The sequence below is a fragment of the Lepus europaeus genome, chromosome 9 (genome assembly GCF_033115175.1).
Source record: "Lepus europaeus isolate LE1 chromosome 9, mLepTim1.pri, whole genome shotgun sequence".
Lineage (NCBI taxonomy): Eukaryota > Metazoa > Chordata > Mammalia > Lagomorpha > Leporidae > Lepus > Lepus europaeus.
In genome coordinates this window covers 59,272,689-59,298,326 of record NC_084835.1, presented here as the reverse complement: position 1 = coordinate 59,298,326, position 25,638 = coordinate 59,272,689, and the positions used below count along the sequence as shown (strand labels likewise).

General features: G+C 38.7%; 1 protein-coding gene across 6 annotated transcripts in view; it reads left to right on the top strand.

The window, feature by feature from the left end:
* Window positions 1-25,638, top strand: part of ANKRD12 (ankyrin repeat domain 12) — a 145,820-nt gene that overhangs the window by 60,114 nt on the left and 60,068 nt on the right. For 4 of the 6 annotated variants that reach the window (XM_062201369.1, XM_062201365.1, XM_062201367.1 and 1 more), the window contains 4 exons: window positions 563-709; window positions 8,808-9,005; window positions 11,387-11,529; window positions 21,026-21,173. In XM_062201369.1, coding sequence (XP_062057353.1) covers window positions 563-709; window positions 8,808-9,005; window positions 11,387-11,529; window positions 21,026-21,173 — 636 coding nt within the window. Of the gene's footprint in view, window positions 1-562; window positions 710-8,807; window positions 9,006-11,386; window positions 11,530-21,025; window positions 21,174-25,638 lie in introns of those variants that run through there. The other 2 variants (XM_062201368.1, XM_062201370.1) reach the window with 2 other exon arrangements.

Genomic DNA, 25,638 nt, shown 5'->3' with positions numbered 1-25,638 from the left:
CTCTCTGTAACTCTGACTTTCAAATAAATAAATAAATCTTTTTTTAAAATACTGTATATATAAAAAAAATTCTGTATAACGTGTATATAGTTTTACATTGTGTTAGGTATTATAGTAATCTGGAGTTGATATATAAAGTATGTGGGAGGATATGCATAGGTTGTATTAAACCACTACACAATTTTTATGCGAAGACTTGAGTATCCATGGATTTTGGTATCTGGGTTGGGGAAAGCAGAACATCTTGGAACCAATTCCCTGTGAATATCAAGGGATGACTGCACTAGGGGATATATGAAATGTTACTGAATAAGTTAAATTTTAATAGAACAAATCACTGCAGTACAAATTTTGCTGGAATAAATTTCCACATATTTTCTAAAAACAATAGAATTAAAAATTTGTTAAGCATTTAGGAAGAAAATTGCTTTTATAATGATATAAATCCAGTACTAGCTTCATATTATACATATTTCTCATATACGTGTATGGCATTTATCAGAAAGTTGCCTTATATATTGCTTAATGTTTAAGATTCTTATATATGTATTAATAATTTCAGAGAAAGAAGGACCTGAGAAGAAGAAAACAAAAAAGGAAGCTGGAAATAAGAAATCCACTCCAGTTAGCATTCTCTTTGGTTATCCACTCTCTGAGCGGAAGCAGATGGCACTTCTCATGCAGATGACAGCAAGAGACAACAGTCCAGGTGACACCTGCCATTATTGGTTTGACGTATATTTTGAGTTTTCCTCGGACAGCCTTGCTTTGTCTTAATTATTTTTAACTATTAATTTTTAATCCTTTATTGGATTTAATCAGTATTACTTGTAACATCTGTTTGTAATTTGATTATTTGTGACAATTTTTGTATTGTCTGTATCCTCTACTACGTTAGAAGGTAACTATACAAAAGTAAGGATCTTTGCATGTGGTGAAATTCAGTAAATGCTTGTTCAATAAAATTAATAATTTAGAAATGAGTTAATAAGCTAAAAAAATCCATTCAGAAGTTTTTACCTTGCTTAAAATTTCATTTATGCATTTCTTGCTTCCAGGCTTATGATTTCTTTTCCTTTTACTCGCACACTGTTGATAAACTGGTAAACATATCATATGCTGCTTGCAGAAAGCAAGTATGTGAGCTATATTTTGTTGCTTAAGATCTAAATTATTTTAAAGGAAAAATGCAGTATAGTAAGTGTATTTCATATTTCATTTTACAGTTTCAGTTATAGTGTTATGTGTATATATGTGTGTGCTTGTTCCTTTTCTTTGTTCTCCTAAATTAATTGAAGATGGCTTACCAGCAGGACAAAATCAGAGAGAACTAGCCAAGCAATGTGCTCATTTTGTTAAAAGGGCATTAAAGAGAGAGGTAAAAACCAGACATCTGGACTGAGATAGTTGTTACTATTGAGCATTGAACTTATCTGTGCATCCTGGCAACTAACAAACCTTGTTGAACTTGATTGAAAAGAAATGAATAATCTTTTTATTTATCTTTATTCAAAAAATCAAGACATCTGGTTCATTCCCTGGATGCCCAAAATAGCCCGGGCTGGGCAAGGTTGAAACCAAGAGCTGAGAACTCACTCCAAGTCTCCTATTTGGGAGACTCACATATTTGAATCACCAACTTCTGTCCCCAAGGGTTTGCATTAGAAGGAAGGTGGAATCAGAGGTGGAGCTGGGACTTGAAACCAGGCAGTTTGGTATGGGATAGGGGTATCTGAACCACTGAGCCACACATCTGTGCCCTATATTGATTATCATTAGGACAACAAAGATAAATTTTAAGAGTTTTTAAGTGGGGCTGGCATTGTGCCATGGCAGGTGGAGCTATCTACTTGTAATGTTGGCATCCCATTTGGGCACAAGTTAGTATCCTCGCTGCTCCAATCCAACTCCCTGCTAATGGTCTGGGAAAGCAGTGGCGATGGCTCAGGTTCTTGGGCCCCTGCACCCATATGAGAGACCTGGACAAAGGTCTTGACTCCTGGCTTTGGCATGCCCCAGCCCCAGCTGTTGGGGCTTTCTGGGGGAGTAAAACAGCAGATAGAAGATTTTCTCTCCCCCTCTCCCCTTCTCCCCTTTTCCCCCTCTCCCAGCCCCAGCTGTTGGGACCTTCTAGGCAGTAAAACAGCCCCCCCTCCCGCTTTAAAAAATACTTTAAAAAGCTCCTAGGGAATTGGAATTAAAAGATAAATTTATTTTGGTGCAGGCAAATCTTAAAATATATGCATTTTTAAATTTAATTTTAAAATTTTATTTAAGTTATACAGGTGTTATGTATTTTATATATACAGATTTAGGAACATAGTGATACCCCCCCCTCCCATCTTCCCTCCTGCCCACACTCCAACCCTTCTGCCTCTCATATTCCTACTCTTAAATTTTTACAAAAATCTATTTTCAGTGTACTTAATTATTATATAGTTAAAACTACACTGAGTAAAAGAGTTCAATGAATAGTATGAAGAAAGAAAAGCACTGTTCTTCAACAGAAGAGATAAGTACTGTAAATAATTATCAAATCTCAAAATGTCCATTTCACTCCAAAATATGACATTTCAGTTTCTCTGTAGTTACCTCGGATCAGGGAAAACATATCTTGTCTTTTTGGGACTGGCTTATTTCACTCAGTATAATGGTTTCCAGTTGCGTCCGTCTTTTTGCAGGAGACAGGATTTCATTTTTGTGTTTTTTTTTTTTTTTTATACAGCTGAGTAGTAAAATACACTTTCCATGAACTTTTTGAATATCCTTTACATTTTATGAAGAGCTAAAAGAGAAGTGCTCAAAGTCTCCAAATGATCAGGACATGAAAATGCTGGTGACTGTGATTTGATCAGTGTAAGATGTGTATGTGTTGAGATACCAGTTGTACCCTATAATTAAGTATAATTGTTACAAGTTATTTTTAAAGAGTATAAAGCTCTTGGGATAAAAATTATTTTTAAAACTTACAAATTAAAATAATAAGGGGCCTCCTGCTTTTTAGAAACAATATTTTGTCTCCGTTACTCCCACCTTTTCTACCTACATCTTGGGAAAGACCAAATTAAAGATATTTTACAGAGTTAAAACTTTAAGATAAGGGGCCCATGCTGTGGCATGGAAGGTTAAGCTGCCACCTGCAGTCCTATGGGCTCCTTTTCTTGTCGAACCTGCTGCACTTCCAATCCAGCTCCTTGTTAATATACCTGGTAAGACAGAGGAGGATGGCCTAAGACCTTAGGTCTCTCCACCCTTGTGGGAGACTTGGACGAAGCTCTAGCTCCTGGCTTCAGCCTGGCCCAGTCCCAGCCATTTGGGGAGTGAACTTTACTTCTTTTGTAGTTTGTTTTTTCAGTAGAAATAATATTAAACTATAATGTTCTCCAGTCGGTTCTCTTAATTTAAAGATAATTATCTGTCAGCTTTATTTTAATACATATAGAACTGGATTGAAAAGTTTATGAAACATCAAGTTTTTTACCATCATATAGATACATTTGAGGTTCAGAATTGACTGTTTTAACAATTAGCTTAGGCCATTAGGATAAATGCTTTTTTCAGAAACTCAGCAAGATAGTTTTCTTAGGAATTTGTAAGATTACAATAAAATTCAGTTTTGCTATCAACATATATGTCTTTTTTTTTAAGATTTATTTATTTATTTGAAAGACAGAGTTATACAGAGAGAAAAGGGGAGGCAGAGAGAAGCAGAGAGGTCTTCCACCTGCTGATTCAATCCCCATTTGGCCTCAACGGCTGGAGCTATGCCGATCCGAAGTCAGGAACCTCTTCTGGGTCTCCCACATGGGTACAGGGACCCAAGGTCTTGGGCCATCTTCTACTGCTTTCCCAGGCCATAGCAGAGAGCTGAAGCAGGTGCGGCAGAGACTCAAACCAGTGCCCATAATGGATGCCAGCACAGTAGGCAGTGGCTTTACCCTCTACACCACAGGGCCGCCCAACAAATATTTCTTGAATCCTGCTTTGTACCAAGAAGTCTTCTAAGCAGTAGACATATAATAATGAATATTACAAGGTCCTTTCTAGAAATACTTAAGTGGAATGGTGTTATTGACACAATGTACTTTATATTCCAAAAGGTCAAGCTTAGTCTTTTTTCTTACTGAGGAAAGGCTGATACTGCTTCTGAGTTCTTATTATGTTCACAAGATGATAGAAAGTTATTTTTCATAATTTTTTTTTCAGAATTAATACTAAGTCTTGAGTACTTAATTGATTAAGAAAATAGTTGAGGGGTAGATGTTTGGCTCAGCAGTTAAAATTCAGCCTATATTGGAGTGCCTGGGTTTGAGTCCCAGCTCCACTTTTCATTCCAGCTTCCTGCTAATGTGCACCTTGGGAGGCAGGAGGTGTTGGCCCAAGTAGATGGGTTCCTGCCACCTATGTAGGAAAATCAGATTAAGTTCTTGGCTCCCAGCTTTGAACGGGCCCAGCCCTGGCTGTTGTGAGAATTTGAGGAATGAACCAGTAGGTAGAAGATCTTTCTTTTTTCTTTTCTTTCTTTTTTTTTTTTTTAAAGATTTTTAATTTTTTTATTTTATTTATTTATTGACAGGCAGAGTGGACAGTGAGAGAGAGAGAGAGAGAGAAAGAAAGGTCTTCCTTTTTCCCGTTGGTTCACCCTCCAATGGCCGCTGCGGCCGGCGCATCGCGCTGATCCGAAGCCAGGAGCCAGGTGCTTCTCCTGATCTCCCATGCGGGTGCAGGGCCCAAGGACTTGGGCTATCCTCCACTGCCTTCCTGTGCCATAGCAGAGAGCTGGCCTGGAAGAGGGGCAACCGGGATAGAATCCAGTGCCCCAACCAGGACTAGAACCCGGTGTGCTGGCGCCGCAAGGCAGAGGATTAGCCTGTTCAGCCATGGCGCTGGCCAGATCTTTCTTTTTTCTCTGTCTCTCCTGCTTTTCCCCTTCCCCCCTCTTCTCCCTCCCTCACCCTCTTCCACTTCCAATCTCTGAATCTCTCAATCTCTATCTGCCTTTCAAAAAAGAAAATTAAAGAAAAAAAAAATCATTAAGTATTTTTTTTTTATAAAGTTCTGAAATGGAGGCAAGAGCTTCCAGCATCGTCTAGTTTGACTTTCTTATTTTTTTTTTTACTTTTATTTAATGAATATAAATTTCCAAAGTACAGCTTATGAATTATAATGGCTTCCCCCCCCCATAACTTCCCTCCCACCTGCAACCCTCCCCTTTCCCACTCCCTCTCCCCTTCCATTCACATCAAGATTCATTTTCAATTCTCTTTATATACAGAAGATCAGTTCAGTATATATTAAGCAAAGATTTCAACAGTTTGCCCTCACATAGCAACACAAAGTGAAAAATACTGTTGGAGTACTAGTTATAGCATTAAACAACAGTGTACAGCACATTAAAGACAGATCCTACATGATATTTTTTAAAAATTAATTTTTCTATGCAATTTCCAATTTAACACCATTTTTTTTCATTTTCAATTATCTTTATATACAAAAGATCAATTCAGTATATACTAAGTAAAGATTTCATCAGTTTGCACCCACACAGAAACACAAAGTGAAAAATACTGTTTTAGTACTAGTTATAGCATTACTTCACATTGGACAACACATTAAGGACAGATCCCACATGAGATGTAAGTACACAGTGACTCCTGTTGTTGACTTAACAATTTGACACTCTTGTTTATGGCGTCAGTAATCTCCCTAGGCTCTAGTCATGAGTTGCCAAGGCTATGGAAGCCTTTAGGGTTCGCCAACTTTGATCTTATTCCAATAGGGTCATAGTCAAAGTGGAAGTTCTCTCCTCCCTTCAGAGAAAGGTACCTCCTTCTTTGATGGCCCCGTTCTTTCCACTGGGATCTCACTCGCAGGGATCTTTCATTTAGGTCTTTTTTTTTTTTTTCCCCAGGGTGTCTTGGCTTTCCATGCCTGAAATACTCTCATGGGCTCTTGAGCCAGATCCGAATGCCTTAAGGGCTGATTCTGAGGCCAGAGTGCTCTTTAGGACATCTGCCATTCTATGAGTCTGCTGTGTATCCCGCTTCCCATGTTGGATCGTTCTCTCCCTTTTTGGTTCTATCAGTTAGTATTAGCAGACACTAGTCTTGTTTGTGTGATCCCTTTGACTCTTAGACCTATCAGAGTCATCAATTGTGAACTGAGATTGATCACTTGGACTAGTGAGATGGCATTGGTACATGCCACCTTGATGGGATTGAATTGGAATCCCCTGGCACATTTCTAACTCCACCATTTGGGGCAAGTCCGATTGAGCATGTCCCAAATTGTACATCTCCTCCCTCTCTTTTTCCCACTCTTATATTTAACAGGGATCACTTTTCAGTTAAAATTTAAACACCTAAGAATAATTGTGTGTTAATTACAGAGTTCAACCACTAGTACTAGAACAAAAAAAATACTAAAATGGATAAAGATTTACATTGTACATCAACAGTCAGGACAAGAGCTGATCAAGGCACTGTTTCTCATAGTGCCCATTTCACTTCAACAGGTTTCCCCTTTGGTGCTCAGTTAGTTGTCGCTGACCAGGGAAAACAAATGATATTTGTCTCTTTGGGACTGGCTTAATTCACTCAGCATGATGTTTTCCAGATTCCTCCATCTTGTTGCAAATGACCGGGTTTCATTGTTTTTTACTGCTGCATAGTATTCTAGAGAGTACATGTCCCATAATTTCTTTATCCAGTCTACTGTTGATGGGCATTTGGGTTGGTTCCAGGTCTTAGCTATTGTGAATTGAGCTGCAATAAACATTAATGTGCAGATGGCTTTTTTGTTTGCCAAATTAATTTCCTTTGGGCAAATTCCAAGGAGTGGGATGGCTGGGTTGTATGCTAGGGTTATATTCAGGTTTCTGAGGAATCTCCAGGCTGACTTCCATAGTGGCTTTAGCAGTTTGCATTCCCACCAACAGTGGGTTAGTGTCCCTTTTTCCCCACATCCTCTCCAGCATCTGTTGGTAGATTTCTAAATGTGAGCCATTCTAACTGGGGTGAGGTGAAACCTCATTGTGGTTTTGATTTGCATTTCCCTGATTGCTAGTGATCTTGAACAATTTTTCATGTGTCTGTCGGCCATTTGGATTTCCTCTTTTGAAAAATGTCTATTGAGGTCCTTGGCCCATCTCTTAAGTGGGTTGTTTGTTTTGTTGTTGTGGAGTTTCTTGATTTCTTTGTATATTCTGGTTATCAACCCTTTATCTGTAGCATAGTTTGCAAATATTTTTTCCCATTCTGTCGGTTTCCTATTCACTTTCCTGACTGTTTCTTTTGAAGTACAGAAACTTCTCAATTTGATGCAATCCCAAATGTTAATTTTGGTTTTGACTGCCTGTGCTCCTGGGGTCTTTTCCAAGAAGTCTTTGCCTGTACCTATATCTTGCAGGGTTTCTCCAATGCTCTCTAATAATTTGATCATAGATTTGGGTCATAGATTTAAGTCTTTAATCCATGTTGAGTGAATTTTTGTGTAAGGTGAAAGGTAGGGGTCTTGCTTCATGCTTCTGCACATGGAAATCCAGTTTTCCCAGCACCATTTATTGAATAGACTATCCTTATTCCAGGGATTAGTTTTGGATCTTTGATAAAATATAAGTTGGCTCTCTCTGTCTCTCTCTCTCTCTCACTATCCACTCTGCCTGTCAAAAAATATATAAGTTGGCTGTAGATGTTTGGATTGATTTCTGGTGTTTCTATTCTGTTCCATTGGTCTATGCATCTGTTTCTGTACCAGTACCATGCTGTTTTGATAACAACTGCCCTGTAGTATGTCCTGAAATCTGGTATTGTGATGCCTCCAGCTTTGTTTTTGTTGTACAAGATTGCTTTGGCTATTCGAGGTCTTCTGTGTCTCCATATGATGACTTTCTTATTTTTAATGTAGTAACTAGAAGAAAAATAAAAGATAAGAAGGGCTGGCGCTGTGGTGTATTAGGTTAAGCCTCCACTGGTGGCGCTGGCATCCCATATTATAGGCACTGGTTCATATCCCAGCTGCTTCTTTTCCAATCCAGCTCTCTGCTTATGGCCTGGGAAAGCAGTGGAAGATGGCCCAAGTGTTAGAGCCCCTGCACCCATGTGGGAGACCCGGAAGAAGCTTCTGGCTCCTGGCTTTGTGTCAGCCCAGCTCCAGCCATTGCAGCCATTTGGGGAGTGAACCAGCGGATGGAAGACCTCTCTTTCTATCTCTCCCTCTCTGTAACTCTGCCTCTCAAATAAATAAATAAATCTTTTAAAATATATATATATATATATATGTAAGAATCAAAGTTCTTATACGCCTTTTTCAAGACTGAACTTATTGCAGATCTTTAGCTTAATTTTCACACTAAAATCATCATGTCCTTAATTCGTGCTTAATATTGGAACAGAACTCTAATGCTTTATTTGAGGCCAATGTTCAAACTCCCATCATCAATTTCATTGCATCTGTGTCTTAGAATAATAGCCCAGGAAAAACACGTTTTTCTTTTGCAGTTAATCAAAATATTCATGAAGCAAGCACTTTTATGGTATTACTTATACTTTATTATCATTAACATAATTTTATGAAATGACAAACATTTTTCTGAATTGACTCATGATATTTGGCAACGTGAAAGGAAGATTTATTTCATGTATCTGGTTCAACTTATAAATGTATAATCCAAGTCAAGTTCTGGGTTGTTAGGATGAAAAGGCATTCCCTGTGTTTTAGGAAATTAGCAGATTATCAGTAAAATACCTTTCAATAAGTATATGAAATACATAGTCCAGAACTTTTGCAAACTTTCTTCTTTCTTATAGATTCCACACCAAATCATCCATCACAAACACCAACCCAGAAGAAAACTCCCAGTTCTTCATCTCGGCAGAAAGATAAAGTTAATAAAAGAAATGAACGTGGTGAGACTCCATTACACATGGCAGCTATTCGAGGAGATGTGAAGCAAGTCAAAGAATTAATAAGTTTAGGGGCAAATGTGAATGTGAAAGATTTTGCAGGTAAGAATGGTTAATTCCAGACTAATATTCAGAAATTCAAACTTTAAACACATCCTGATTACAGCTTCATCCACTTTATTTTATTCATTTTGCTGGAAAGATAGATTCTAGTATTCTTTATTATAAGTCTTTTGGGATGTGTACATAAAACCTTGATATCTGCTGTAATTTCATGCTGTAATTACTCAGATCTTTATGTATTACATTTTAGTTGACATATTACTCTGTGGATCTTCATCCAATTTTGGCTCTGTTTAGGTGAACTTAAATATGTAATGCTTTCCAAGTAGTTGAGTCAAAATTCTTTGAAGAACATTTGTTAATTTGAACATGAGAATTCTTAATGATTATATTGCTCTTTTCACTTTAATGACCCAAATAAACATATATATATATATATATATCCATAACATATCAGTACATTCCTGCTGTAAAGCATTCAAACACTGAAAGTATTCAGAGAGCTGTATAGAAATTCCCCTTTATTTCACTGACTGTATTATTCTACCTTCTCTCCTCCCAGTTTCTTTCTTTTCTGTAAAAGCATTAATGATTTGGTGGTTATCTTTTAGTGAATTTTCATTATTATATATAAAAATGAATATTTGTTTATGTAGGCCTTTTGTTTAAACAGATGAAATTACTCCATCTATATCAGTATATAGTTACATTCTGCCTGAGGTCCTACAGATACTTCTATCTGTATGTGTGTGTGTGTGTACATATATATATATATATATGACACATATTTCATTTTTAACAGCTGCATAATATTTTATACAGATCTCCATGGGCAGTATATTAGTGAGCACCCTTATACAAACATCTTTGTGTATAGTTATATAAATATTTCAGTAGAATTGAAACTGCTAAATCAAAAGAGATACATGTTTAAGGTTTTTGAAATAATGACAGATTTACCCACTAGGATATCTGTATCAGTACCTTTTTTCTCATTCCTGCACTAAAACTAGATGTATCAACTTAATTATTAATCTGACAAGTGAGAAATATTTTAGTTTGATTTTCATAATTGGTAGTGACAGTAGACATATCTTGTGAATTGTCAGATCTGACCCTTTGCCCATTGTTATTTGATTTGGTACTATTTTTAATGGAGCCCTTCATGTAGTCCAAACTATATTTTTTTGTCATATGTGTAAAGATTTTCACTGTCTGGCTTACACTGAACTTTAATTATAGTGTTTATTGTACTAGAGTTTCAGTCTTTATGTAATCATGTCAGTTATCTTTTCATTTGTGAGTTCTTGCGCTGGTATTTTATTTGAGAAGATATTTGCTGTCTCTGTTTCATAAAATTATATTTCTGTATTTTCTGTTTGCCGTATTTTGTTTTGTTTGTACTGGTAGGCCCATTAATACATCTGTAATTGATTTCTCTATTCAGTGAAAGTGGGGAAAGGAGTGACATACAGCATCTACTTAAAATGCACAGCATCCATTCTAGGGGAAAACATGGTATTATTTATCAAAAGCTTTAAATATACAATTCTTTTTGGTCTAAGTGTTCCACTTATAAGGATTTATTTTAAATATTTAGTTGTGGTTGTACAGGTGTAGACTTAGTTGTAGGAATACTTCTAGCAACATTGTTTCTAATATTTAAAAACTAGCCATACCCTCTGGTAATATGAGCATGTTAAAATAAGTTACGGTATATTTGATTAGTAGAATACTGTCATGTAGAATAACATAATGATGTAAGTAATTGTACTTGAGTTAGTAGAGGAAACAAGTTAAACATTTTTTCATCCATGCTTTATAAAGATAGGGGAGAACTAGTAGATAATTACATTTTTTTAAATGACTACATCTGAGGGTAGAGTATGAGTATGCTTATTTTCTTCTTCATACTTTTTTTAGTGGTTTCTAATACTTTTGTGAACATGTAACTTTTTATTGTAAAAGTAATTAAAATGATAAATGAATTTTAGTTAAAATAAACATTAAATCCAGGAAGTATTTTATCAACTTAACAGAATAAAGCCTTTAAAACATAGGGTTTTGGTCAATGAAAGACTCCAAACAAGTATATCAGTATTTTGCCCACTTTTTCTGTTTTTTTTTTTTCTTTAGTTCAGATGATTATTAAAACAAGTGTGTTTAATGCTGAAAAAGGAACACTTAATACTTGAATGAAATAATTCATCCCCAGTGGAAATGATAATATCTTGAATGAACTTTCTGTAAACTGAGTATTGTTCTTTGGTGTTTGTTTTGAACAGCTTTTTCATTTCTTTTTCCTTTGGTATCATGGGCAATTTAGAATTATGATGTCACACATAGAAATGTATCTGGAAAGCCTTTATCTTGGAATTAGTGTTTGTGAACCATATGTTAACTTAATATTCTAACTCTAGGTTGGACTCCACTGCATGAAGCATGCAATGTTGGATATTACGATGTTGCTAAGATCCTTATTGCAGCTGGAGCAGATGTCAACACACAAGGATTAGATGATGACACTCCACTCCATGATTCTGCTAGTAGTGGGCACAGAGATGTAAGTATGATAGGAAAAAATCAGTAATACACATTATCAAAATACAAATTCAAGAGATGGGCTTTTTTTTTTTTTGGCTTCACAGTTAAGACTCTGGTAGGAGTGAATGCTCCAACATGGGAAGCAGTCCATACAGCAGACTCTTAGAATGATGGTCACTTTAAGTAGTACTCTGACCTCAGAATCAACCCTTAAGGCATTTCTGCTCTGGCTGAAAAGCCTACAAGAGCATTTCAAGCATGGAAAACCAAGACACTGTAGCAAAAAAAAAATGTCCTACATGAAGGATCTCTATGAGATCCCAGTGGAAAGAAGTGGTCATCAAAGAAGAAGGTACTTTTCTCTGAAGGGAAGAGAGAATTTCTACTTTGCTTATGGCCTTGTCATATCTGAAGGAGTTTGTGGATTCAAAAGGCTTCCATAGCCTAGGCAGCGCATGTCAAAAGCCTCAGGTGGTAACTGACATCATATGTAAAAGTGATAATTGTTAAATTAACAACAGGAGTCACTGTGCACTAACTTCCCATGCAGGACCTCCATTATGGGAGCTCCATTATGGGAGCTAACAGTAAAACTTGTTCTCAAAGATTTATTTCATTTAGTATATTAAGTAGAGGATATTCATAAGTCTCATAAGTTTTAGTTATGCCTAAGTGTCCAACTCCATTGCTTATTTTCTTAGGTGCTTACTTAATTAACGATAAAACTTGTTCTCAAGGAAAGAAAAAATAAAAGATACCCATATCCCATACTGCAATGTCTGGGTTCAAGTGCCAGTTCCAGCTTCTGCTGATGTGCACCCTGGGATAGAGCAGGTCATGACTGAAGTGGTTGGGTCTGTACCACCCACAAGGGAGCCCCGGATTGAGCGCCAGGCTTCAGCCGAACCCTGCCCCCAAACATTGTTGGCTTAGGTGTATAAAGCAGCAATGGGAAGCTTGCTTATTTGTTCACTTCTCTCTCTAACTTGCACGTTACAAAATAATATGTGTGTATTTGTTCTTCATTGTATGATATTTTGTCATTTTACTCATTGCTTAACAAATTCATCTGTGTTTTGTTTATCCCTTTCTTCTACTTTCTAGCTGCTAATTCATAATCAACTTATTAGTATCTTTTCATAAAATGATTTTATGGTTGGTTAAGCCCTTTGGTGAAATTTTTATTTCAAGGCATTCTGTCAATAAGTACAGGTAGGGGCCGGCACTGTGGCAAAGTAGGTTAATCCTTCGCTTGCAGCACCGGCATCCCATATGGTTGCCAGTTCTAGTCCCGGCTGCTTTTCTTACAGTCCAGTTCTCTGCTATGGCCTGGGAAAGCAGTGGAGGATGGCTCAAGTCCTTAGGCCCCTGCACCCACATGGGAGACCTGGAGGAAGCTCCTGGCTCCTGGCTTCGGATCAGTGCAGCACCAGCCATTGTGGCGTGAACCAGCAGATAGAAGACCTTTCTCTCTGTCTCTCCCTCTCATTGTCTGTAACTCTAACTCTCAAATAAATAAATAAAATCTTTGAAAAAAAATACAGGTAGTTAAATCAGATTTTAGTTACAACAAAAAATTTAAAGTTTTATTTTAAAAGATTTTTTTTTTTTATTTTGAAAGTTACAGTTAAAGAGAGAGAGGTAGATCCTCCATCCTCTGGTTCACTCTGCAGATGTCCACAATGGTCAGTGCTTGGTCCAGCCAAAGGTAGAAGCTTCTTTTGGGTCTCCCATGTTGGTGGAATAAGCCCAAACACTTGGACCATCCTGTGCTGCATTTTCCAGGCCATTAACAGAGAGCTGGGTCAGAAGCAGAGTATCCCAGACAGGAACCAGCGCCCATATGGGATGCCAGCAACTCAGGTGGCAGCTTTACCTGCTACAGCAAAACTCTGGGCCTGCTGCCTATCTTTTAAAAGACATTTTATTTTAGTTGAGATAAAAGTGGGATTTGTAGTGAACATAGATATGAGTCCAGTTCTAGCCTGGCCAATTTACTAGCTGTATGATCTTGACCAAATTACTTCTCTCTTCTGAATGTCCATTTCCTCAACTTGAAATTATACCATAAATAATACATATCTGAAGGGGATGTTTTGAAGGAAAATATGCTGTGCATATAAACACATCTTGAAATCCAAGCTAAAATAGATGTGTCAGGTGGAGGATTAAAAAGATAACTTTATGTTACTATTTTTCAGATATACCCAACTGTTTTAGAAACAAATTTAGGAATTATGATATTTTTATTTACATGCTTAAGGTACTTTTCCATGCTTCTCAGTAAAGAAGTTCTAATGCTGAATGAAGAAATGCCATGTACATATTATTTTTCCTAGTCTGTCCTTGCATACCATGAGCTCATTCTTCCCTCTCAGTTTGTGCCTGCCTGTGTGATGGCACTCACTACTACCTTATCTTTCACTGATTGAGTTACTTGTCTACCATCCTGTTTCCTGCCCTACACTGAATACTAAGCATGTAGGTATTTTGTGGTGGTTTCTGTTTCTGTCTCTGGAGCTGCTTGTCAAATAATTGCTCACATTTGGTGTGCATGGGAGGGAGGAAGGGAGAATGGATGGGTGGATGGATGGATGGATGATGGCTGGCTGGCTGGAATGGGGAAGGGTAACTGAGGATGGAAGGAGTGCCATGGATGTGATCCTGAAGGCCAGACATACAGGGCACATGGTCCTTTGGTTTGAATTGATCAGAAACGGATTTGTTTTCTGGTTCAGAAATTTTAAATAGGTGCTTTTTGTTCTTTGAGCAAGTCTTATTGCTAGTCTTACCAAAGATAAATAGTTGTCTTTTAAATATTATATATAAATGTTTCCTGATGTCAGAGTATAATTTTAAAGAAGTATGCCTTTTGACTAAAACATATTTCTGTGAGTACAGGTTTCTAAATATGCACTTAGCTATAGAACACTTCCAGAAGCTGACCTTTGAGCTCATGTACTTAGAAGGACTCAAACACTATTTTAAGTCTCTTTCCCGAGGAAGACTGGCCTGCTGTTTTCAAGACAGCTTTGCTTGTCCTCCTGCCATCATGCCTGGAATAGCGGGAGTCAGAATTCAAAAGCTGTTGAGAGCTGTTTTCTCCTTGTTCTTTAGCTTCTACCTAAAGAGGAGGAAAAGGATGAGAACTACCAGAAATTCTCAATTCTGTATAGCTGTACCATGTCTTTTTAAAATTTATTTTATTTATTTCAAAGGCAAAGTTAGAGAGCAATATCAATCTTCCATCTGCTGGTTACCAAATGATCCCAACTGCCAGGGCTGGACCAGGCCTAAGCCAGAGCCAGGAGCTTCTTTCAGGACTGCCATGAGGGTGCAGGAATCCAAGGACTTGAGCCATGTCCCACTGCTTTTCCAGGCACATTATCAGGGAGCTGGATTGGAAGTGAAGCAGCCAGGACTTGAACCAACACCCATATGGGATACCGGCATTGCAGGCAGCGGCTTAATCTGTTACGCCACCATGCAGGCCCCATGTATCATGTCTTATGGGCCTCTAACAGAGTTGGATTTCTTTTCGCTCAACAATAGTGACAACAGCCTTAACCATTTAGGAAGCATTACCTTACCAAAGCAGGAGAAACAAACTTTGTGCCTTGGTCTGAATGATTTAGAGTAAAAGGATTAACATAATTTTCTAACAACCTAATTTTTGTCCAAAACGTTTACAAGTATGTAAATACCTCATAATACCCATTTTTATACTATCTTTATTCTCTTTACTTCCTGTCATCATTTTTTGGTTTCATTTTTACCAGCTTTACTTCGTTCCCTATTTAAGCGACCTTAAGTTGCCTGAAGTCCTTTTTAGAATAAATAATTATTTGCACTTGTGAGTGATTTCTTTAATATTAATTACTTAAAGTTTTTCCAAGCGTGTTTGAATTAACTAACTATACTTGACTCATCCTAGGCAGGTAATATTTGTTGATTATTTCCTGTTGGGAATAGGAAACTTTCAAGAATATCAATATCCTTTATTCTGTTTTCTCATTCTAGGGCCCTACTTAAGTAAATAAGCTTAAAATGGGAAAATTGCAGCTTATAAAAATTTTCACTGTGGTATACACTATAAATTTTATAAATAGTAAAAATTTTTCACTTCAGTTACTTTCTTATACCCAAAAATGACAGGAAAGAGATTTTAAAGACCCACAAGGATAAGGAACTGAAGAAACAGAAAACTAACATTTTGAAAGATAGCGATTAGAAGAATGAGCAGCTACTGACCTCGAATGGGGCTTGGCAAACTTTTTCTACAAAGGTTTAAGCAGTGAATAGTGGCTTTTGCAGGCCTCTCGCTGCCTCTGGTGCCTGTCCATTTTCTCGCCCTCTCCTTTCTGTCTCCTCTTTTCTTCTACTCCTCCTTTAAAAACTGTATATGCAAACTGTTGTTAGTTAGCAGGCTGGGTTTGCCCGACAGGCCATCATCATTCGCCCAGCTGCAATTTAGAGGAGAGGAGAAATGTAACCCAAAAGTACAGCACTGAATCTCAGAACTAAACCTCAGGACTTGATGATGTTCAGTGACCTCTGGAAGTGCTTGTTGAGATAGAGCTGGGAACAAGGATTGGATCCAGGTCCTTCTGACCTTCATAGGCCCTCCTCAACCCTGCCCAGCCAGGGATCACTCCACTCCACCCTGGTGGGAGGCTTGGGACGTGCAGACAAGCTTCAGGGAGAGTTCAGCAGCAGCTTTGGAAAACAAGCTCATATTTGAAAATCATGAACATATGAATTTTTTTTTTTTTTTTGACAGGCAGAGTGGATAGAGAGAGAGACAAAGGTCTTCCTTTTTGCCGTTGGTTCACCCTCCAATGGCCGCTGCGGCCAGCGCATCTCGCTGATCCGAAGCCAGGAGCCAGGTGCTTCTCCTGGTCTCCCATAGGGTGCAGGGCCCAAGGACCTGGGCTATCCTCCACTGCCTTCCTGGGCCATAGCAGAGAGCTGGCCTGGAAGAGGGGCAACTGGGATAGAATCCGGCGCCCCAACCGGGACTAGAACTCGGTGTGCCGGCGCCGCAAGGCGGAGGATTAGCCTGTTAAGCCACGGCGCCGGCCAAACATATGAAATTTAATAACACTTAAAGGGTAGTAAGCTATTAACAGTTGGAATCATGAGCATATATTTTATCTGTGCATTCTTACATTTCAGATTTTCTACAATAATGGTCTACTTCTTTTCATTTAATTCATTGTAAATGTTTGTTATTAAAGAATTTGTTAGAAATTCCTGAGTTGTAGTATGTCATTTTAAACTATTATATGCCAGCACTGTGGCATAGCAGGTAAAGCTGCCATCTGCAGTGCTGGCATTCCATTTGGGCGCTGGTTTGAGTACCAGCTACTCCACTCCCAACCCAGCTCTCTGCTATGGCCTGGGAAAGCAGTAGAAGATGGCTCATGTCCTTGGGCCCCTGCACCGGCATGAGAGACCTAAAAGAAGCTTCTGGCTCTTGGCTCCAGATAGTCCCAGTTCTGGTCATTGCAGCCATTTGGGGCATGAACCAGCAGATTGAAGACATTTCTCTGTTTCTCTGTCTCTGCCTCTCTGTAACTCTGCCTTTCAAATAAGTAAATAAATCTTTGGAAGAAAAAAAAATACTGTTTACAAAAAAAGCCATTCTATTAATGGTAAATGTAGTAAATGTTTATCTGTTTTATGTTATTCATGTAAGATTTCTTTTAAAAAAGACTTGAGAGGCAAAGCAAGAGAGCAGCAGAAAGAGCCCTTATCTGTTGGATCACTCTCCCAGGTGTCCACAGTGACCAGGTCTAGGTCAGACCTGACTCAAGCTGGCAGCTGGGATCACAGTCCTGGTATCACACATGAGTGTCAAGCACTCAAGTACTCGAGCTATGCAGGCCTCCCAGGGCCTGCATTGCAGTAAGCTGGAATTAGGAGCAGAGCTGGGCCCCAAGCTCAGGTGATCCGTTATGCATAGGACTGATGGTAGCAGAGTTGCCAGTAGGAGAATAAAGAGCAAATAAAAAAGTCAAGGCTGCTAAGAATAAACATTTTCATGAGACTTAACTGTGAAGAAAAGAAAGATGGGGCCTGTGGTGGAGCAGATAAAGCTGCTGCCTGCAGCACTGGCATCCCTTAGGAGTGACAGTTCCAGTCCGGGCTGCTCCACTTCTGATCCAGCTCCCTGCTGATGGACCTGGGAAAGCAGCAGAAGATACCCCAGTACTTGAGCCCGTGCCACCCACGTGGGAGGCCCAAATGAAACTTGGCTCCTAGCTTTGGGCTGGCCCTGCCCCAGACATTGTGAGCGTGTGGAGAGTGATCCATCCAATGGAAGAGCTCTCTCTTTGTAACTCTGACTTTAAATTAAAAAAAAAATATTTAAAAAAGAAGAAGGACTCAACCAGGAAGAGATGAAAAAATACAGTTGGGAAGAGGACTAAAATGGGGTGGGGAGATGGCAGAAAAAGAAATGAAGACTAACTAGGCAGACCCTGGTTCAGTGGAGCCTGAAGCTTATGTAATTTGCTGAGGGAAAAGCCTCTAAGAAAAACTTCGAAGTAATGAATACAATATTAGAAGTAGGAGAGTAAGCATTTAGTGTGGTGGTTAAGAGGCATCCGTTCTGCATTGATGTACCTGGGTTTAGTTTTCAACTCCAGCTCCTGGTTCATCTTTTTCTTTTTGAAAGATTAATTTATTTGAAAGGCAGAGAGAGGGAGGTCTTCCATCTGTTGTTTCACTCCTCAAATGGTTGCAACTGTTGGGGCTAGGCCAGGCCAAAGATAGGAGCTTCATCTGAGTCTCCCACATGGGTGGTTGGAGCCTTCTTGCAGCTGCTCTCCTAGGCACATTAGCAGGGATCTAAATTGGAAGTGGAGCAGCTGAGTTTGAATTGGTGCCTATACTGGAAGCTGGTGTCAGACCCACTGCAGTACAACACCAGCCTAGCTCTCTGACCCTTGACAGTGATAATAGCTCAAATAATTGGATTTCCTCTTACCCATGTGGGAGACCTAAATACTGTTCCAGGCCTCAGCCTTGGTCATTGCTGACATTTGGGGAGTGATCCAGACAATGTTTGGGTTTTCCTTCCCCCCTCCCCCAAATTAGAACAGTAATTAGAAATAGGATTTGTAGGGGCTGGCACTGTGGCGTAGCAAGTAAAGCCACCACCTGCCGGCATCCCATGTGGGCACCCATTCAAGTTCTGGCTGCTGCACTTCCAATCCAGCTCTCTGCTATGGCATGGGAAAGCAGTGGAAGATAGCCCAAGTTCTTGGGCCCCTGCACCCGTGTGGGAGACCTAGAAGAAGCCCCTGGCTTCGGATCGGCCCAGCTCCAGCCATTATGGCCAACTGGGGAGTGAGTCAGCGAATGGGAAATTCTCTCTCTCTCTCTCTCTCTGTGTGTGTGTGTGTGTGTGTCTGCCTCTCCTCTCTGTAACTCTTTCAAATAATTTTTTTAATGAAATAGGGACTTTTAAAGGTCCCATGCAAGTTTTAATATATATATATATATATATTATTTATTTGAAAGCGTTACACAGAGAAGGAGAGGCAGACAAACAGAGAATATCTTCCATCCGCTGGTTCACTTTCCAATTGGCCGCAGTGGCTGGAGCTGCACCACTGAAGCAGGAGCTTCTTCCAGTTCTCCCACATGGGTGAAGAAGCCCAAAGACTTGGGCCATCTTCTGCTGCTTTCCCAGGCCATAGCAGAGAGCTGGACTGGAAATGGAGCAGCCAGGACTTGAACCAGCACCCATATGGGATGCTGGCACCACAGGCATTGGCTTTACCTGCTGCACAACGGCACCGGCCCCGTGAAGGGTCTTGAAGTTTACATTTCATTGATTCTGATAAAGGCACATGACTATTGATAATTGAAATTCCTCGGAAGTAATAAACAGAGTAAGATCAAGAGCATTGGTGGATTTTCTGTAGCACAATGGGGCAGCTGTAGTTAAAATAATGTATTACATACTGTGAAGAATTGGAAGAGAGGAACAGGAAGGCTCCAAACAAAAGATGAGGAGAGGCTAGCATTGTGGCATTACAGGTAAAGCTGTTGCCTGCAATGCTGGCATCCTATACAGCCTCTGGTTTGAGTCCCAGCTGCTCCATTTCTGATCCAGCTCCTTGCTAATGTGCCTGGAAAAACAGCAGAAGATGTCCCAAGTACTTGGGCCCCTGCATTCATGTGGGAGACCTGGATGAAGCTCCTGGCTTTGACCTGGCCCTGGCTGTTGTGACCCTTTGGGGAGTGAACCTACAGATGAAAGATCTCTCTGTCTTTCTCTGTAACTCTGCCTTTCAAATAAATAGGTAGATACATACATACATACATACATATATGGCTGGCTGCCTTGTTTGAGTTGTTTGCACTTGTGTATATGTGTTGAAAATAGTGCACTGTAATCAGCAAAGATAATGCGAGTATTGTGTATTAACAAAACTAAAGATTTTTCACATCATGTGATAGAGATATTAGCATTAAACAAAGAGAAACAGTACTTTTGAAGTTCCCTCTAGGGTATGCATTTCAAAAGACCAGGGGAGGCCTGCTCTATGGCACAGTGGGTTAAAGCCCTGGCCTGTAGCACCTGTTTAAGTCCTGACTGCTCCACTTCCATCCTGCTCCCTGCTAATGGCGCCTGAGAAAGCAGAAGATGACCCAAGTGCTTGAGCCCCTGCACTCACGTGGGAGACCCAGAAGAAGCTCCTTGCTTCAGATCAGCTCGGCTCCAGCCATTGCAGCCGTTTGGGGAGCGAACCTAGCGGATGCAGGACCTTTCTTTTTCTTTCTTTCTTTTTTTTTAAAGATGTTATTTATTTATTTGAGAGTTAGAGTTACAGACACTGAGAGGAAGAGACAGAGGGAAAGGTCTTCCTTCGTTGGTTCACTCCCCAGATGGCTGCACCAGCTGGACCTGTGCCAATCCGAAGCCAAGAGCCAGGAGCTTCCTCCCCGTCTCCCACGTGTGTGCAGGGGCCCAAGCACTTGAGTCATCTTCTACTGCTTTCCCAGGCCATAGCAGAGAGCTGGATTGGAAGAGGAGCAGCCGGGACTCGAACGGGCGCCCATATGGGATGCCAGCGCCAACAGGCAGAGGATTAGCCTGCACCATGGCGCCGGCCGCAGGGCCTTTCTCTCTCTTTGTCTCCCTCTCTAGCTCTCTTTCAAATAAATGAAATCTTAAAAAAAAGAGAGAGAGAGAGAGATTAGGGAACTTATTGATCTGTCAGAAAAACTTGAAGTAGTACTTCTTAATATGTATAATATGTATTTGTTGATTTATGATAAAAATAGAAAATGATGAAATTAGGTTCTGAACTAGCCCAGTTTAAATTTTCAGGAAGATATGGTCATCAGTTGGAAGAGGAATTTCAATTAAAATGGAATTGAGAGAGAATAATGGTTAGAGAAGACACTCTGAGGGATGGCTGTAGGGTAGATGTTATCAAGAGAATGGTTGAAATGATATGTGTCTGAAGGAAATAACTTTGTACTGTTTAATGTTGCAGATAGTGAAACTATTACTTCGTCATGGTGGAAACCCATTTCAAGCTAATAAGCATGGAGAGCGCCCAGTGGATGTAGCAGAAACAGAAGAGTTGGAATTACTACTAAAAAGAGAGGTGCCTTTGTCAGATGACGATGAAAGCTATACAGGTTTGTTTGAAATAATAGACATTGAACTATTTGATATGACATTTAATAGACTTGATTGGTCTGTAGTACGTGAAATATTTGAGTACCTCAAAATAATATTAGCTATTATTAGAGCAATGTTTAGCTAAAAATGATGAAGTTAACAGTCTAGATGTTTGTTACTTGAGGCTTTTTGGAGTGGAAACCTAGTGCCACTGCCAGATTTCTGTAATAATTTGTGCTATAAATTGTTCCATTGTTCTTTCATGACACTCAAGCTACTGTACTACCCTGACTTCTTTTCACATTATGTTATGAATTATAGAGGTGCTAGCCTTCAGGTCTTTTCTGGCATAAATAAGTCACACTTGGATTTTTGCTGTTGTGATTTAGGTGGTTGAACTTTTGATCACTTGCAGGTTGGGAGCAGTTTCTTTTGAAACAGTTTTTTAAAAAAATATTGTGGAAAACTGAACGTGCATGGAATTTTTTTAAAAACTTAAAAATACAACAGAAACATTCCTGTGTTGAAGAAAATCATCTCTATACAGAATGGAAGCATTTACTATATTATCAGAACTCAATAAAAAATAATTTTTTCAGCCTTGCAAACAGCCATGTCTTTGTAGTCTTAAAGAATTCCATTAAGCAATTAGGTGATGTTACTTTTATATTAAATATGAGTGAATAAAAACCAAACTGCTCCTTTATTTTCTGCATTGCCAGGAGGCAAGAGAACAACATCTATAGTCTCGAGGCAGAAGGTTCCAATTTTTGCTTTTATGTAATACAGCTAAATTTCTTTCACAAGGAAAAGCAACTGAAAGAACACTCCTTCTAACATCCTTATTGTGTTGCTGAACAAAAATTGTCAGTATATTCCAATGATTGAGAGGTAATACAACAGTATGAACAAAATCATAGTAGGAGTACTCTGGTTGTAAGCACTGACTGTAAAAGAAATACCTGAACGAGTGTAAATATTCTCAAAAGTGACTATATACATCAGATCATACTTAAGAGGGAAAAAAGTAATAATAAGTTGAGGTTTAAATAGTAAATTAAACTAACAGTGTTTTAGAAGGGGAGATGACAATAAATATTTGAAACTCATATTCCAGATAGGCAAGATTGTATGATAATTATTTTTTATAATAGTTGAAAAAATACCAGTTAAGAATACTTTTAAAAAGAAAAACAAGAATTATAGTATTAACATTAGAGAAAAAAGAATGAGAGAAGATGTTGCATGGCAAAAAGAAAATAATTTTTTGATAATAAAAGACAAATAATTACAAAGCAAAGAAAAAATTGTGTTGTCTTCTTAAACTGACAAATATATAAAGCAAAAGTTGTTAGAAATATAAGGCAGAATTGACAGAAACATAATACTACTTGGAAACTTTGGTGGTTTTCCCAGCATATGCAATCCTTTATTTAAAAAGTCTCAAGATTGTAGACATTGTGTACATAATCATTAGTACTTATAGGATAATGACAAATTTATGCTATGTTATTGTGGCGTCATCATCAAGCTCACTAAGAATGAAAGTAAATAAGCTTAATAAGGAAATCAGAAAGAGGAAGGAAAAAATAGAGCTAAAGAGAAAAGTAAGGTATTAATAAAAAGTAAAATTTAATGATTAAGAAACATTTTGTAAGTGTTGTATAAGAAAATAAAATCCTGATATTTCTAAACAACAGAATGAAACTATGAGTTGCTTTTCTAAGAATATCAAACAATTTCAATCAAATCTAATCAAGAAAAAAGTGAGGATTTGTGAACGTTATAGGCACATAAGAAACTTGATAGAGGGTGGGTGTTTGCTACAGTAGTTGGAATGCTTGCATCCTATCTCGGAGTTCCTGAGTTTGAGTCCCACATATCCTTCCAATTCCACCTTGTAATGCACAACTTGAGAGACTGTGGGTGATGGCTCAAGTAGTTGGGTTCCTGCCACCCACATGGGAGACACAAATTGGTTTCCTTCCTCTTGGCTTGGGTCTGGCTGTCCTCATCCTGTAAGTACTGATGACTATGCATACAACATCTGCAACATTGAGATTTTCTTAAACCCTGGCTGTTGTAAGTATTTGGGGAATGAGTCAGCAGATCGAAGATCCCTGTCTGTTGGTTGGTTCCTCTGTCTCTTTGCCTTTCATATAAGATACATAGGAACTAGAGCTTCAATTATGTAAAATATTTTTCAGACTATGGTAGAATGCTGTGTGTGGATGTTATAAAAAAATTAAAACCCTAAAGTATAAATAATGCAGAGAAGACAGAGAAAGACACTGACAGAAGGGGCTGCAGAGGGAGTTACAGATGGACAGAAAGGACGTATTAGGACAAAGATTGGGAGACAGGCAGCTGCAAACACAGTGATGTTACCATGATGTTCTAACTGGTCCAAATGTACAAATGCATGAATAGCTACTGCTTTTTCTAAACCAACAAAATCCTGATAACTTCACTCTGAGAAAGGAGCCTACAAGATAGAATACTGCAGAATAACACAGTGCGTAGCTTACAGAAATGCTCGGTAAAAACCACCCTGTAAAATTGGTAAAGATTTTTTAAAAACAGTATTCTGATGTTGATAGGCTTGCAGTGAAGCTGAAATCATATACTATTGTAGAGATTGCTTTCTGGAAAGCAGTTTGTTAGTATATTTGAAAAATTCTTAAAGAGGTAACCAGAAATGCTCACATTATATGAGGAATCTCCAAAAAATTAAAAAAGATGTATATTGTGGAGAAACTATGCACGGGATTCAATATTGTTTGCACCAAAATAAACATTTTTTAATTCCATCTTCCGTGAACTTTTTGAAGAATATTTATAACTGCATAAAACTTAACAGGGTAGTGCATACAATAGTGAAGAATTGGGCCAGCCTTGTGGCACAGTGGGTTAAGCTGCCGTCTAAAGTGCGGCATCCCACATGGGCGCCGATTTGAGTTTCAGCTGCTCCACTTCTGATCCAGCTCGCTGCTTTTGTGCCTGAGAAAGCAGCAGAAGATAGCCCAAGTGCTTGAGCTCCTAAACCCAAGAGAGACCAGAAGAAGCTCCTGGCTTCAGTCTTGGCCAGCCCTGGCTGTTGAGGCTGTTTGGGAAGTGAACCAGTGGATGAGCGATCACTCCCTCTTTCTCTCCAACTCTGCTTTTCAAATACGTAAATAAATCTTTTTTAAAAAAAATGAAAAATTAGAATGACCCAAATGCCCAAAAATGGGCAGAGATCATTATAAAAGGATATGCTCTAGAGCAGCTTTTTAAATGTTGTATATATCAGAATACAAGCTAATCTAAGTTTTCCTCAGTAACAATTTAAAAAACAGAACAAAGATGTTGTAGGCCACTTGACTAAATAAACTACACAGGAATAAGGAATAATTGGGCATCTACTTAAAGTATTTATTAATTTAAATATACATGTGTGATATCACCTATGTGTTAATTTATAAATACTACTTTTCCTGCCTTTATAATATAGCTTTTAAAAGATTGTTCATGACGTCAGTGTTAAAGTCATTGCAATTAGCCACCTAATGGTTTTCTATCTTAGCTTCTACCCACAGTGTTAGATACACATTTTCTAAATCTAGGTATGATGCCAGCATGGGAAAATTATCCCAAATCATAATTATTTTTTGTTTAATTACTGTATTACTGTATTACCTGTTTACTTGTTCTGTACTTGGTAACTTCACCTTTTGGAATGATACCTTTTAAAAAAAGCTGGATGTTTTATTTTGAAAATATTCAAAGGTAGCAAAGTTCATGAAAGCATGTAACAAAGTTCAGTGCATACTGTGTCCCCACCAACTGCATTTTAGAGTTGTCTACTTTGGATCTGTTTCCTTGGTTGCTTTATCATATATCTGTCCACTCCATCTTACTATTGATGCATTCTGTGATAAGTTGTGGACATTCCTCAGTACTTCAGCACACATTTGGTTAACATTTGAGACACTTAAACTTCTTAAGTATAACATTTTATGAGTTTTGGAAATGCCTAGAGCTGTGTCATCCCCCGTAACAGTACAGAATATCTCTGTCCGTCCCAGAAGTTCTCTCATCCCCTTTCCTAGTCCAATCCAACCCCTACCACTGATTATTTTACACCCTTACAGTAAGATGAGTGGGCAAGCATTACTTATGACTGATGACCCTAGAGAGATGTTGTGACGAAAAGCAGGGTATCTAAATGGCCATTCCACATCAGAGGGCAGGGGCTGGGGGAGGACAGGGGAGGAGAAACCAATGATTAATTACTGTGGAACTCCAACAGCACCCAGAATGTGTGCTCTAATGCTGTGGGGGGGATATGGGATAACTTTGTGGTATTTCAGTTGAGAATGCACAGTCATGAGGAAGTTCAAGTAGTAACCCAGTATCACGTCAGGAAGGAGTAAGAAATGACGATGTCGGGCGAGACTCGGACCAGTAAAGCAGTAAAAACGTTGTGGACTAAAGAGACGG